The 15,829-nt window shown below is 44.5% G+C and overlaps 1 protein-coding gene across 2 annotated transcripts; it reads left to right on the top strand.

The window, feature by feature from the left end:
• Positions 1-3,070: 3,070 nt before the first annotated feature.
• CCIN (calicin) lies at positions 3,071-12,534 on the top strand. 2 transcript variants are annotated; one of them, XR_008316890.1, is made up of 2 exons: positions 3,071-5,128; positions 12,518-12,534. XR_008316890.1 is itself a non-coding variant. In XM_053299467.1 (1 exon), the coding sequence occupies exon 1, from the start codon at positions 3,290-3,292 to the stop codon at positions 5,063-5,065; it is 1,776 nt and encodes a 591-aa protein (XP_053155442.1). In that variant the 5' UTR covers positions 3,071-3,289; the 3' UTR covers positions 5,066-5,139. The 2 variants fall into 2 exon arrangements, 1 of the variants encoding a protein (XP_053155442.1); XM_053299467.1 differs by lacking the exon at positions 12,518-12,534 and having other exon boundaries at positions 3,071-5,139.
• Positions 12,535-15,829: the final 3,295 nt, after the last annotated feature.

The following is a 15,829-nucleotide window of genomic DNA, read 5'->3' as shown; positions in this document are numbered from 1 at the left end:
CATCACGTCCTACTTGCGAGTGCTAAGAGACATCTGGGTGGCTGCTGTTGGAATCAACGTTTGATGTACTAACTGGACCACATGGACAGGAGCCATAAGTAAGCCCTACTAGCTGAGCAAAGAGGCACCTTTTCCGTGGTGAATCTCTTATACAAAGAAGGAGAGAGCAATGGTCTGCATTCCGCCCAGCAAGGCACCTATCCCAGCATGTATTGATTTATTTTGTTTACATTTATATCCTGCTCTTCCTCCAAGGAGCCCAGAGTGGTGTGCGTGGTTATGTTTATCCTCACAGCAGCCCTGTGAGGTAGGTTATGCTGAGAGAGGAGTGACTGGCCCATGGCCATCCAGTGAGTTTCATGGCTGAGTAGGGATTGGGACTTGAGCCTCCCCAATTCTAGTCCAGCCCTTTAACCACAGCACCACACTGGCTGTTTGCTGCTGTCTCCTCTGTGTCTCTTGTTAGATTAGGGAACTGTCTTGTTTTGCCATGCAAATTGCATTGAGAATGCTTCTGTTGAAAAGAAGCATACACATATTTTTCACCACCACCAGCATCTTGTTAGTCGCCACTTCTCCACTCTGACAGCCCTAGGGTCATGATTAAAAATATGTGTATGCTTCTTTTCAACAAAAAAGAATAGTCCATGGTCCTGACAGCCCTGTGGCTGTCAGGACTATGGATTCACAAACGTGATGCCTCAAAGCTTACAGTGGGCAAAGGGAGTCAGTCATGGCAGCAGGAGTGGCCTGCAGAATGGGTAGCTTGAAGTCTGTTGCCCCCTCGTCCCATCCATTGTGACAGCAAGATCCACAGAATGAAGGACATGAATTGTATCTTACAGGTCATTCTTTAGCACTACATATATTTGTAATTATTGATGAGCTTAGTATACTTGTGACATTTAAAAGTATAAATGCCTTCATTTTTTAAAAAGGGAAAATTCGACATAATAGAATAATAATATTAATAATATTAATATAATAATAATAATAATAAATAAAATTGTACATGGTTCATTTTGTGTCTTCAAAACGGTAGTTTAAATATGATATGGAAACATTGTATACCAGTAGGTGAGGCCCATCGTTGACTGGGCAGAGTCATTTTGAGTAGATTGCACCTAATGGTGCAGCGGGAAATGACTTGTGGAGCAAGCATGAGGTTGCCAGTTCGAATCCCCACTGGTATGTTTCCCAGACTAGGGGAAACACCTATATTGGGCAGCAGTGATATAGGAAGATGCTGAAAGGCATCATCTCATACTGCACAGGAGGAGGCAATGGTAAACCCCTCCTATGTTCTACCAAAGAAAACCACAGGGCTCTGTGGGCACTAGGAGTCGACGCTGACTCCACGGCACACTTTACACTGCTAGGCAAGTTCAAGAATTGAAATCCAGGAGGCACTCTAATATCATGGGTGGGAGTAATGTTCATGGAAGCTGTGATATTGGAGTGCTTGACCAAACCCCCAAAATGGGGTTAGGTTCCTTAGCTACACAATCCACTCTCACGGTGAGAGTGGATGGAGCAGCCTGCATTGGGAGAGTGGCTATTTTAGCTTTAAATCTCCAGGTGTGTCAGCGGAGAAGCGGGGGCGGGGGTGGGGGGAGGGAGGAGGAGGTGTAAAGTTTAAATAGCCACTCTCCCTGCTTCTCAGCTGACATGCAGGGAGGTTTAAAGAAGCAATGCAAGCAGCCTGGGTTTTTCTTTTCCCTCCCCATGACTTTGAAACTTCTGAAAATCCTGAGTGGTTCAGGGATTGACCCAACCAGGTGGGCCCTCTGATGGGTGTGGGCTCTTAGCTATTGCCCATGCCCAATTTGGCTAACCTCTGGTGCCCATGTAAACTTGTCCTACTGCTGGTCATTTCAGATTCCAGTGGTGGTGGTGGTGGTGGTGGTGGGGGGGGGGGAGACCTCAGGAAGCAGATGCGGAAGGGAAAGAGATGTCATTCTTTGTGGGGAGGGGCAATTCTCAGCATGTTTGCAAGCATGCTGTTGGATCATACATTCAAGATTAAATTGCAAAAAAGCAGTTCATTTTGAGATTATTTGTTGTGGTGACACTGTACTTTCTCATAATAACTATAGCAACTCAGTCAACGTAGGTCAAAGTGACCTTTTTTTAAAAAAGAAGGAAAGGAATGTGAATGTTTGGCATGTACATCTAGTACACGTAATGGTTTCTAGCAGCAGTTGCTCAGGGTGTAGAACCAGCGAGTTGGCCAGAAACAGAGATGCTCTTGCATAATAATTGCATGTAGTCTTATGCCCAAGGAAAGTCACCCTCTTTCCCCCTCCAAATGGCACGCCTGCTCTGGTTTACTTTTTAGCAGGGCAGGTATTTGGAGATGGGGCTGTAGCTCAGTGGCCGAGCATCTGGCTTTGCATGCAGAAGGTCCCAGGTTCAATCCCTGGCATCTCCAGGTAGGACTAGGAAAAACCTCTGACTGAAACCTTCACTACCAGTCAGTGTAGACAATATTGAGCTAAATGGACTTAGATAACTCGGTATAAGGCAGATAGATAGATGACTCGATATAAGGCAGTTTCCTATGCTCCTACTTGTTCACACTTCCAAGGATTCAAGGCCCTTCACCAAGCCCTATGAAATTATGACACCAAGTCACATCCGGGGCATAGCAACATTGGAGTAGGCCCTGAAACAAAAAGTGAAGATGGCCCCACCTTCTTCTTTAGAGAAGTCTGAGGGGGAGAGCCAAGAGCAGGCTGTCACACAGCTGGTGGGCCCCCCTCCCTCAGGGGCCTAGGGTCATTTGTGTCCCCCACCCCATTCAAGTGTACCTTCCAGGTCAGATCAAAGGAATATCTCCTTTGTCATGGCCCCACCGCACTCAAACTGGTTCTGCTCCTGGGAATGAAATGCTTTGTCAGTTGGATTGTATGAAGTGAAACCTCATACATTAGACTAGAATGGATCCCAGGATGACTATGACCAACACATAACCACCATCTTCCCAGATCCCAACATTTCCTTAGTAATAGGCAATGTCTGATAGATCGTGGAAGCATCTTTACCTGTTATCTATGGCGCTTCTTTCTTTTTGTGCCATTTCTAGCTGCAGTGAGACTGATTCTCTCTTGGTACAAGAGGGGTAACTTGAAAAGGTTCTTTTCAGTACATGACACAGGTAATTGTGACCCGGCAGTTATATTTGATGACATCACTCCTTTGTGCCTAATGTGGGCTTTCCAACAACTGGGCAAAGAGTCCTCTATGGGTACACCATCTTCCTTAATTCTAGGCAAGCCTGACTATCAACATGAGGATGCAGTTTACAGAAAAGAACCACAACAGTTTTATGATGCAGGCTCTCAACAAGCAAAGGAAAAACAAAGAGTTTTGTGACGTGGCCCTCAGTGTGGACCAGAAGGTCTTCTATGCCCACCTCAATGTTTTAGCAGCGGTGTCCTCCCATATAAGGAACCTGATAGCCAGCAATGACATGAAAACTGATGACGAACTCTATATCATCATCGATAACAAGTTCCTGAGCCCTGCCTTGGTAGAACAGCTTCTGGAATACTTTTATACTGGGAAGGTTGTGATTTCAGAGAAGAACGTTGAGGACCTGCTGAAGGGAGCCAAGTACTTCAGTTCCCAGACCCTAAAAAACCATTGCTCCGACTACCTCCTCAGGTCCCTCCGGAAGGACAACTGCCTGTACTACATGCTCTTGGCCACCACATATGACATGAAAGAGGTGGGAACCTGTGCCTATGAAAGTGTACGAGACAACTTTAACTACTGGGCAAGCCCTGAGGGGATCGTAGACCTCGTGTATTGTCCTCCTAACATCTTCGGCAAGCTCCTTAGGGATGATAATCTTCACGTGCAAAATGAGGACCAAGCCTTCCTGGCTCTCCTCCAGTGGGTGAATCACAAAAAGGCTGAGAGGCAGAAGTTTTTTAAGAAATATTTTGCTTACATACACTTAACTGCAATTTCTAACAAGACACTGCATGCTGCTTGCCGTGAAGTGATGCTCTTTGACGACCACGCTGTCCCCCTGTCCCGAATAGAGAGTGTTTTGAGTGACCGGAAACATGGGAGTCCTCAAAGCCTGATGCTTTACCAAAGGAAAGGGGCATTAGTGGATGCTGTGGTGGTTTTAGGAGGACAAAAAGAGCAGGGGAAGTTCAACAACGGGGTCTTTGCTTACATCGTTGGGGAGAACATCTGGCTGAAACTCACAGAGATGCCTTACAAAGCAGCTGCTCTCAGTGCAACATCATTAGGGAAATACATTTATGTGTCTGGAGGAACAACGGAACAGATCTCTGGGTTGAAGACAGCCTGGAAGTATGATATGGACACCAACTCCTGGATCAAGCTTCCGGATCTGCCAGTAGGCTTGGTCTTCCACACCATGGTGACTTGTGGGGGGGCAGTATACTCCATTGGAGGGAGCACAGCCCCAAGAAAATACATTTCGAGTATCTACAAGTATGATGATGGGAAAGAGAAGTGGATTCTTGCTGGGAAGATGAGCATACCTATGGATGCCACTGCTCTGATCACCAAGGAAGAGAAAACAATTTACATTGTGACGGGGAGATGCTTGGTGAATGGGCGCTTCTCCCGCGTGGGCGTGGTGGATTGCTTTGACACTCAAACCAGAAACGTGGTGCAGTACATCACATTTCCTATTCAGTTCAACCACAAGCCTTTGCTGTTCTTTCCGCAGGAGAACATCTTGTGTGTACAGAGCCACAAAGAGAGTGTGGAAATAAACCTGCAGAAGGTTAAAATGAACAAATCCACAAGCCTTGTGCCTCTTTTGCCAAATAACTATAGCTTGGATCTGTCGCATGCAGTGTGCTCTGTTGGGAAGAACAAGGTGTTTGTGTGTGGTGGACTCATTTGTCCGGGTGACAAACGCCCAGAGGAATATACGATCAATCGCCAGGCATACATGCTCGATCAAAACATAGGGGAATGGAGGATTTTGGCAGAACCTCCAGAAGCTCTTGATTGTCCTGCTTGTTGTACAGCTAAGTTGTCGTGCAAGATTCTCCAAAAAACTGTAGTCAATTAATTTGAGAAGACAACAGCAAACAGAATTTCTAGCAATAAAGAATGTCTGAATTGCAGATCACAGGTAAACACAAAGCTGCTTCTGTTTTTGTCTCTTTATCATGTACTTTAATTCAGTAGTGTGCTAGAGTGGGATGAGAGCAACATCTGTTTTGTGTCCTGGGCACAACCAGGACAGCATGGGCACCCAAAGATCTTGTAATATATTGTGCAGCAGCATCGCACATGAACTTCCACGTTCCTTCTTATAGATTAGCTTAAGGGCCAAACTACTTGTATTTACTTGAATAGAAGATGACTGAATGTAAGACGACCCTCTTAAAAAATGGAGGGTAAGCACAGGTTGTGCCTGCATTTACACAAAAGGAAGAGAACTCTGGATTTAAGAGGGAACCCCCCCCCATTTCTAACATCAAAAAATGGGGGGGGGGGAGTTTACACCTGGAGGTCATTCACACAACCAAAAACTGTGTCCTATCCAGGTTTGGGAGCTAGATGTGCTTCCATTTTTTTTGGTTGTGTGCCGCTTTTTGCTACTTAGCAAAAACCTAGGTTTTTGTTGCCTAGCAAACAACTAGGTAGAAGGAGGGAGAAGTGATTGTGTGGAATAAAGGTAGGAGGAAAAGCTGGGTAGCTTTTCCTCCTACCTTGCTTCCATACAATCACTTCTACCCAGGTTTCCCTCTTAACTTGCTTCCACACAACTGGAAATTGGGAGTACACATAGCTCCCAAACCCGGGTAGAATTCAGATTTTAATTGTGTGAATGATCTCAATATTTAGCAGGGGGAGAGCAATTGGCCCTAACCAACCTCTAGTGGCTGTGGCTGCTGGTGGTGGTGGTGTGTGTGTGTGTGTGTGTGTGTGTGTGTGTGTGTGTGCGCGCGCGCGCGCTAGAGAGAGAGAGAAGGAGAGAGGGAGAGAGTGCTTTTTAGGGACAGGAAACCATCTTATTTATTAAGGCTGTAATCATGAGCAGCCCAGCCTAGGTTAGGCTGCTCATGTGCATCACCAGGATCTACGTGGATCCTGGCGCTGCCCGCCTGCCGAACCCTACTTTGTACCCTAGCTTTTAGCCAAGGTTAAGGGAGCAAGCATGCCCTTAACCCTGGCGCCAGGGTTGTGTGTGCATTCTCGGGCTGCTTGCAGCTCAAGCACTCACAGAGTTGGGTGCCTAGAGTGCCTGACTCCTGGGGATTCCTCCAATGGCACCACACTGCTTAGTACATTGAGGGATATTTGGAGGCTGGGAAAGTGAGTCCCAGCCTCAAACGATCCACGGTGCACAGAGCAGTGCAGATCATCTGGGCTTGTGGCAGTGTGCCAAAGATTTAGCAAAGGATTGTCTGGGGGGAAGGTAGGTGAAACCCTGCTTTCCCCTCCACCACCACCCTGTCCCGGCCCAGCGGGGACTGTGTGAATAGCCTCATTATTTATTTATTTTTCTATGTACTTGTTGGAGGGTGTAATTTACCCATGATAGGTTTTGTGATTAATTAGCAGAGCACTAAAGAAGCTAGCCACTCCATTCACAGAGCAGAATGCAGAGTTTAGTTATTTCAGCTATTTATAGAAGACGCGTGGAGATTCTTGTAGAATCTAATTACTAAGTAGATTTATTGGTGAAGTACAATCTCATACTGCGTGGGAGGAGGCAATGGTAAACCCCTCCTGTATTCTACCAAAGACAACCACAGGGCTTTGTGGTCTCCAGGAGTCGACATCAACTCAGCGGCACACTTTACCTTTACACTTTGGATAGGAAAGACCTAATCCTATCTATAGGCTACATAGTAAATAGGTAGGGAGACAGATAGATGTTTCTATCTGTTCTCTAAGAGGAAAGGAAGAGGACTGACTCATCACAGGAAGTACCTAAGGAATCAAGGCATGGGTCATAGAGTAGAGGCAAGCAGAGACAGGTACGGAGACCCCTCACTAGCCACCTCTACTCCCAATGCCCCTAGTGGTCATTAGGATAGTCAGTGCAAAAGGTTGATGCACTGGGACTCTTATCTCCAACAGTACCATAAATCCACTCCTCAGTTTTGGTGTGTCATCTATTGTTAAAAGTAATGAGAGAACAGGAAATAAAAAAGACAGCAACCCTCCAGTCCTAGGGAAAGGAGAGGGCCACCTCTCCTTCCATGGCTCCTTGGTGTATTCCCCAGCTGAAACCGTATGCAGTAATCTCCATGTTTCCCAGCTTCTTGAATCCAAAAGCAGCCTCAGTAGCTGCAATTGTGAGCTAAAAATGGGTAAAGTGAAGGGGGCTGCATAACAACCCTTTCACCTCCAGCTATGTTTCTGTTCAAAACTGTTGATTTTTCCAGATATATTCAATCTGAACCCCTTAAAAATATATATTTTATTCATAATTCCCAAAGAAAATATTTCATAATCCTTTTTTCTTTCAATTGTTCAGAAAAACAACAAGTGCTTCTAAAATTGGGAGGGGGGGACCTGGTCCCCCCACCCCATTTTTTCTGTCCCCTTCCCCTGCCCTTCACATCTCTAGACTGCACCATAGAGAAATTTATTTATTTATTTATTTACTTATTTGATTTCTATACCGCCCTTTCCAAAAATGGCTCAGGGCAGTTTACACAGAGAAATAAGAAATAAATAAGATGGATCCCTGTCCCCAAAGGGCTCACAATGACTCTAGAGTGCTTGCTTTTGCTTTGCTTGCTTTTTACATTTATTTCCCGCTCTTCCTCCAAGGAGCCCAGAGCGGTGTACTACATACTTAAGTTTCTCTTCACAACAACCCTGTGAGGTAGGTTAGGCTGAGAAAGAAGTGACTGGCCCAGAGTAACCCAGCAAGTCTCATGGCTGAATGGGGATTTGAACTCGGGTCTCCCCGTTCCTAGTCCAGCACTTTAACCACTACACCACGCTGGCTCAGTTTGTGAAGGGGGACCATGGTAACAGGTAAGGCTGTGCATTGGATATTCCGATCCTGAGCTGGAAGGAACTACATTTCCCAGATGTCCTTGTGAGCCTTCCTTGCTGGCCCTGCAGGTTCCAGTTGAAGTGGAAAAGCACCCCGCACCACACACACACACACACACACACACACACACACACACACACACACACCAGTGCCAGACATGTGAGGGATTGAGTGGAGACCGCTGTGTTGGAAGTGGCTGCCTCTATGTGGTACCAGGAGGATGTTTCAAATTCATTGGGCTCAGAGCATCCAATAACAGTCCTGGTAATTGGGATAAGATAGGGGAGTCTGATGCCCGTTGGCATCAGAGGTTATGTGATATATTCGCAGGTACTCACATATTATGCAATGTTTTCTTTTTTGTTTGAAATAATTCAGCATATTTTCAAGGTGGTAGAGAAAAAGCTTGTCCAAGGCCTAGGGATGGCAGCAGACTGGGCAGAGGGGCACCACTTCAGGTTCTCATTTCCTCTCTGTCTGCGTTGGGCTAACAGGTATCTGGGCACATTTACAAGAATCTCCCCACTTATTAAAGTAACGATTGTCTGCTTTGGCTGGACTTTAACTAGAAGTTTGCTTTTCAATTGAGTATTTCTATGAAGGACATTTTTAAAGGTCCTAAGTATTTTACTGATCTTTTTGCTTTGGTTATTTCTCTTAGCAGAAAAACGAAATCATAAATTCCTAAAACAAACCATACACTCACAAAGAGCTTGAACATTGCAAGTGAGGTCGCTAAACTAAACGTGCACGTGTCTTCTGTTCTGTTCAAAGGCAGCGGTGTGCTTTGTACTAGGGTTGGGATCGAAACCCTTAGTACTAGGGGTGGGATCAAAATCTGGAGACCCCTGAGCCCAATCCGGTCCTCTGCGGAGTGATGTGTGCTTCCCTCTCATGGCAAAGCTAGGGGTGAAAGAGGGATGCTGCATCAGTGGGACATATGAAGCTGCCTTATACCTAGTCAGACTACTGGCCCAGCTATATCAGTACGGCCCACCACAATGACTGGCATTGGCTCGCCGTGCCAGGGATTGGATCTGGGACCTGCCACGTGCCAAGTGGGGGCTCTGCCACTGAGCTACAGGCCTTCCCCTTTCCACCAGGCCACTTGAGGGGAGTGGGGATTGGCCCTGCCCTTCTCAGCGTGGCCTTCCAGCAGAACTCGTGGTCAGGGAGGTACCCCTGATTGTGCAGGAACGTTCTGGGAAATTAAGAGATAAAGTTCTACTTATGCTTGCACAATCAATTCCAGAAAAATGTGGCAGAAAGCTGAGCAGCCGTTTCCTTTGGAAGGAAGAGGAAATGAGAAACAGGCAGTCTTGAACTTCTGAGACTGGCAAAAGAGAAGTTCTTGACAAGCTCTATCCAAGGTTCTTAAGCCAGCATTCAGTGGAGGTCTGCTGGACGGCCTTTACTTGGCCCCGTGCCTGTGCTTTTAACAGCAGCCCGCCATGCACAGATTTAGCAGGCGAATCTTTCCCATCAATTATTGCCATGCCTGTTTCGCTTCTGCATGTTAAGCTATTGCAAAACGCAGAGGAGCAGTGCCAGTAACTACAGTTGGCAATCCCAGGAGAATGTGTTGTAGGTAGGATGATTTACATTAAAAGAAAAACTTGATTTTTAAAGGGAAAAACTGGAGGGGGAAGGAAAAATGCTAGGGTGGCTATTCTATGCATTTAACGGGAAGCACACCCCAGGGTCAGAACTAAGCGCAACTTAATTTTCAGTAAATATGTACAGAATCACATTATAAGGCTGCAATCTTTTGCACCTTTACCTGAGAGTAACTAAGTTAACACACAGTGTGATCCTGTGTAACTCTATGCATACTTACTTTGAAATCCCAGTGAGCTACTTCTAAGCAAAACATGTATAGATTGAGGCAACATGAAAACCTTTATCATATGCATAATTTAAATACAAGCTGATCTTAAGTATGTTCACCAAATATACGTTCATGGTCTCAGTGGGACTTTTTTCTTAGGAAGGCTATAGTTCTAAGCATAGACACTAGAAAGGAAGTCCCATTTTATCTGGGGGATTTTACTTCCCAGAAATACATTTGAGATCAAGCTGAAAGTATATTTAGGATTGTAGCCTAAGGGGGATTTATTATATTTAGTTTTTTAAAGCTGCACTCCAAGGGCTTGGGCAGGTAACAGTAAAGCAACCCAATAAAGCCAACATAACCCATTAAATGCTTTTAAATTTGACCACACCATATTATTGACTTGAAAGTCGTTATCCCCCACCCCCGTTCACCACACCTGCCCTATTCTAGTCATTAAAAACCAGCTGTAGCAAGAATGAGCAGTCAAGATGAAGGAAGGAAGGAAAGAAAGAAAGAAAAGCTGTTTGGAAGAACCTTAAGATTCCTATCAATGTCATTTGAACACAGATGCATGTCTGTCCCAGGATGCTTTCATTTCCCAGGCAAGAGTTTAAAACTGAGATCTGGTTTTGATCTGTGATCTATGATTTCATGATTGAAATCCAGTTGGTGGAAGTTGTCTGTCTTGTTTTTTTTTTAATCTCTCTCTTCTTACTTTATCTTGACAATTGATTCTTGGTGTAAAACTTTGTATGCTTTGATTTCAAGAGATGGAATTCCTTTCTTCTTTGTAATATAATAAATAAATAAAAAATTTAAAAATCCACACACACACCCCGCAAGAGTTTATGTAAATCCAGAAGACCCAATAAGGTCACAGGAATAAAACTGCTCTGACACTGGTGCACACTCATCTATTATAAAGGAGCTCTGCCACACAGAATTTCTTTATATAATAGAAACCTGAAGCTTCTTAGAGACAACAAATAATTAATTTTGCCTCTGCTTTGCTCTGGAACTGGATTTCTATGGTAGGGCTAAAGCATACAAAGGAATAACACCTTCTGTGCATATGCAAAAATGCCTCATCACTGAGACATTACAGCTAGCTTTCCATGCATCTGGGCTTTATGGGCAGCTCCTCCAAGCGTGAGGGCAAGGCTTCCAAATGCAGCTGAGCCCAGATAAATTTCACTGTTATGTTGGGACCCCTCCTTTTTTCTACTATTTCCTCTGTAGCTTGGATACACCCATTGATTGAGAATAAAATGTGTGCCCTCTCAGATTCTGCACAAAGCCTTTTCTAGACAGTGATGTCTCTGCAACAGAAGATATTTGTCCCTTATCAGAACAGTGGCATAAGCCCTGATCCAGCAATGCTAGCTTGATAACTGCTATACAGAAAAGAATGGCGGGATATGCATGTGAAGTTTCACTAACTGGACTGTTCACTTTGTTTCCATATTTCCAACGTGCAGCCAGTTTCTCTGGCTGCATGCAAACCCATGGGCCAGGAAACAATCAGATTGCAAGCAGCTTCTGATCTAGTCACTTTTCTTCTTATCAATGGCATTTATTTTTCCCTGTGTTAAAAGGTATATAAACACAAGTATGTTTATGCATCCATCCTTTTAGATATTTTTAAACCACCCCAAATCAAAAACAGTCCGGAAAGTGCTGCATGAAAGGGGTGCAGGGAGGGAGAGCATATTAATCCACAGAGACCATTTTCAATAGATGCTTCCCAAAGTCACAGCAAGATTCATATTCATCGGCAGTGGCCACAGAACGGGTTTGCTCTGGTTTTTCCAGGGTGCAGAGTGAAGTACCACAAAAACCAGCAAAAACAAGCTTGACCAAGGACTAGAATCATTTTCACACATGCTTTGAGGATGTGGAGGAGGAGGGGGGCTGGATCAGGCCCATGTGCTCTGTCCCAACTCTTGACTTCCATGCATTCTTTTGAAGATCAGAATAGGGTCTACGAAGGTATAACGGAATGCACATAGAGTCTGTGAAGGTACAATTGAATGCACTCTGTTCCAAACTTCAGATGAATTTGTGACGGCCAGGAGAGGGGTCAGTGTGTGAGATCCCACTCCCCACCTCGTTCAAAGGCAGCCTGGAAAAAGGCTACACGGGTATAAGATGAAAGGAAGGAGCATACCAGTAGTGGCTTCTATGAGCTGACTGCTTGCTTTTCTGTAGCAAAAATATGGGGCGAGGTGAAGGCAGCGGGGAGCAGGGGCCTAGCTTCCCTTTCCTCCCCAGGGTCCACTACAATCTTTCTATGCCCCTGCCAGCAGTTCTTGGACAACTTTCATCTTCCCTAGCTGCAAAAAATTGCAACTGGGGATTTGGGCGTTGTAGCCCAACAGCTGGAGAGTCTCAGTTGGCCACCACTGATATATATATATATCATGGGCAATGACACATTTACAATAGTGTTGCTGTGTTAGCTTTCTACTTGCAGTACCACCCCATCCCCCCACCGCCACCGCCACACATGAGCATTAAAAGATGGTATCCCCCATCAGCAAGCCAAAGTGTTACAGTCTGTTCTACCATCTCAGGTTCCATCAGTTCATTCCATGGCATGTGTAGATCCAGCTTAAGCAGAGAAGTTTGGTTTTACTGAAGAGACGCTCATTTTAAATTTACAGATTCTACCTGACAGGGAACTTCATGATAGAGACCGTTGCTGACCTCCTCGCCCTAGAGAATAGGGAAATGCTGTCTTCTAGGCCACCTTCTGTTGGTATAAGATTACAACTCTAAAGACAGTTCATGTGAGTAGATTATCCCCACACATCCCTCCTAGCCATGATTGCATTCAGAACAGACAAATAAGGCCATAGTGTCATGAGCAATGCAGCCTGGCATAAAATAAAAAGCCCAACAATAACACGCAACCAATGTGAAGCAAAATAAATTGTGGTTAATCATTTTGTGTAAGGGGAGGCAGATGTACTGTGGTACACTGATCTGATCTGAGCTTTTTATCCAGGGAAATTTCTCCATCACTGCCTCTCTTTGATTCCCAGTTAAATGTCTGCATATCGGGCAGCTTTTAAAAACACAGGAAACTTGTCAATAAAACAAGGTGTCAATCCTCATTTCAGAGCATGTCCATTGATAGGAATCTACTTTCATTACTGTAAGTACAAAAGCACTGATTTAGTCTGGGTTAGTTAATCTGGAGTGGAGTGATCAAACAAAAAACAGGATAGATCTTTAATAGCTGTGAGAAAGAGGACGTTTTGCCAGGCACAGCTGGTCTCACAGTACCATGCATCCACTATTTAACCCATTCTGACAAATAATCCATTGTATATAGAGAATCCAAAATATCCATTTTATAAGCATTGTAGTGATTTCCCTTTATAGGCAGTGGTTGAAGCACAAACAAGGAAGGCTTTAAAACAGTATCAGAAAAGAAAATTAAGGAGGAAATTATATTCTCAGCAGGAAGATAGATGCATGTTTACTTGGAAACAAGTCCCATTAAGTTTAATGGGGCTTACTCCCAGGAAAGCATGCATAAGATTGCATCCAACTCATTAAAAGGAAAGGTTTATTGAGAGGAAACCATTTCAGGAAGTGATTCTTTAAGAAGCAACAATGTCTGGATTGTTAGATACTGTCTCATAGGAACATAGGTAGCTGCCTTATACCGAGTCTGACCATTGGTCCATCTAGCTCAGTATTGTCTACACAGACTGGCAGCAGCTTCTCCAAGGTTGTAGGCAGGAGTCTCTCCCAGCCCTATCTTGGAGATGCCGGGGAGGGAACTTTGGAACCTTCTGCATGTAAGAATGCATGTTGGTACCCTTCCCAGAGTAGCCCCATCCCCTGGGGAATAGCTAACAGAGCACACACATGTCTCCCATTCAAATGCAAACCAGGGCAGACCCTGCTTAACAAACGGGTCAATTCATGCTTGCTACCGCAAGACCAGCTCACATTTCTTACTTTTGTTTGTTGGTTTGGGAGACTTGGTAAAATTGACCAGCTCAGTTCAAATTAACAGCAGAGGTGTATCTAGGGAAAATAGCGCCTAGGGCAAACACTGAAATTGCGCCCCCTGTCCAAGCATCTGACACCCATCTTTCAGATAACTTTACCATAATATCAGCTGAAAAATACAAGTCAAGCTCGTTAATCTTTTAATATTTCAAAAACTATTTAGCAGTGGACTTAGCCAGACCAAAAAATGCTGGAAAACTACAAATTTCAGTATGTGGGGGCTCATGAAATACCCAAATACTATGTGGAGATGTACTTGGAAAACTAAACAGAAGTGCCTGTCTAATTCTCTACTATGCATTGTAGCATCACCATTACATACGTTTTAAAAATCACTGGAGAATTTGACTTTTCCCAGATACTCTGTAAATAATTAAAGGATATGCAGAGTAAACTGTGTCACTGCTTGGAATATATTCTAGTCTTTCAGAAAGACAGTTAAAATGAGAGAAAGAGAGCAAGAAACTCCCAGTGGGCCTTAATATTAAGGGTTTCACACTGATTCAAAGACAAACTCACCATTAATAGCCATATTAGCAAGACATCACATTTAACTTACTTATCACAAGAAGCAAAGTAAGAGCAAATGAATACAATCCTAGCTCTTAAGCGTCAGCTCAGTATTCACAAGCCCTGATTCTCTGTACATAGTGCCAATCTGAATATGTGTGCAGTGTCTTATTATATTTTTATTATTATTATTTTTACCCGTAGCCCCTTTGGGGGGCTTCCTAAAGGCTGGGGGGGGGATTTGCAAAGATTCCCCCTCACCCCGCTGGCCTTGCAGGGACCATTTAAGCATGTGCAGTGGCCGTTTTTAAAAATAATCTTTTTTTTTTAAAAAAAGGCCACTGAAAACAAAATGACCACCGCGCATGCTCAAATGGCCTCTGCAAAGCTTGGCATGACCTAGAGCCTCACAGAGGCCATTTGAGCATGCACGGTGGCCATTTTGTTTTTGGCAGCCATTTTTTTTAAAAAAATTAATTTTACAAAATGGCGCCCCCCTTCAAGTGGTGCCCGGGGCACGTGCCCTGCCTGCCCTACCCCTAGATACGCCCCTGATTAACAGGCATGCTTCTGGGATTTTGCAGCTGAGGTGAAATTGACCAGCAGACATTTCTGTATTTACCTGAATCCAGGACTAGGTCCCCCCGCCCCAGTTCTTTTGTGTTAGAAATCAGGGGGTCGTCTTAAATTCAGAGTCCTGTTCCTTTCAGGTAAATACAATTTAACACGTATTTTGAAGGGAATCATCTTAAATTCAGAGTTGTCTTCAATTTGGGTAAATACTAGGAACTAGCTGGGCCGGGCACAGAACATCTGCGTCTCCGGCCAGCCCAACCACCACTGCCCCCCCCCCCGCTCTGATTCTCTGATTTTCCAGGCTTCTGGATAAACAACATTATCTTGTCCCTATTTATGAAATTGATCACAGTTGAACTTCAAAGGCTCATTTTGGCTATTGCTGATTAACCCATGTAAGTGCCCCCTTTTGTGGGGGTGGGCAGGGAGAAACACATTTTTTAAAAACTTCGGTGTTATGTTATACCGGACTAGTGCAATACCAGTGTAACAGCATTCCTGTTGCGCTAATGCCTTGACAGCATGAAAAAACCAAACAAAATGCAGTGATAATTTCAGCATTTTCCATAATATAGGGGATATGTGGAGGAAATCTATTACTTTTTAACAGCAATCATTTGCCTACATCCAGGCTGAGAAGGGTCTTCTCTCAGGCCCATTTTAATGAGAGTCAGCGTGGTGTAGTGGTTAGAGTGCCAGACTAGGACCGGGGAGGCCCAAGTTCAAATCCCCATTCAACCATGGTACTTGCTGGGTGACTCTGGGCCAGTCACTTCTCTCTCAGCCTCACCTACTTCACAGGGTTGTTGTGAGGAGAAACTTAAGTATGTAGTACACCGCTCTGGGTTCCTTGAAGGAAGAGT

Source organism: Hemicordylus capensis, chromosome 2 (genome assembly GCF_027244095.1).
Source record: "Hemicordylus capensis ecotype Gifberg chromosome 2, rHemCap1.1.pri, whole genome shotgun sequence".
Classification (NCBI taxonomy): Eukaryota; Metazoa; Chordata; class Lepidosauria; order Squamata; family Cordylidae; genus Hemicordylus; species Hemicordylus capensis.
This window is presented reverse-complemented; position numbering and strand designations above follow the sequence as displayed.

Bases quoted from the DNA above. Each gene is read 5' to 3' on its own strand.
- CCIN (XM_053299467.1), top strand. From the start codon at position 3,290: ATGAGGATGCAGTTTACAGAAAAGAACCACAACAGTTTTATGATGCAG.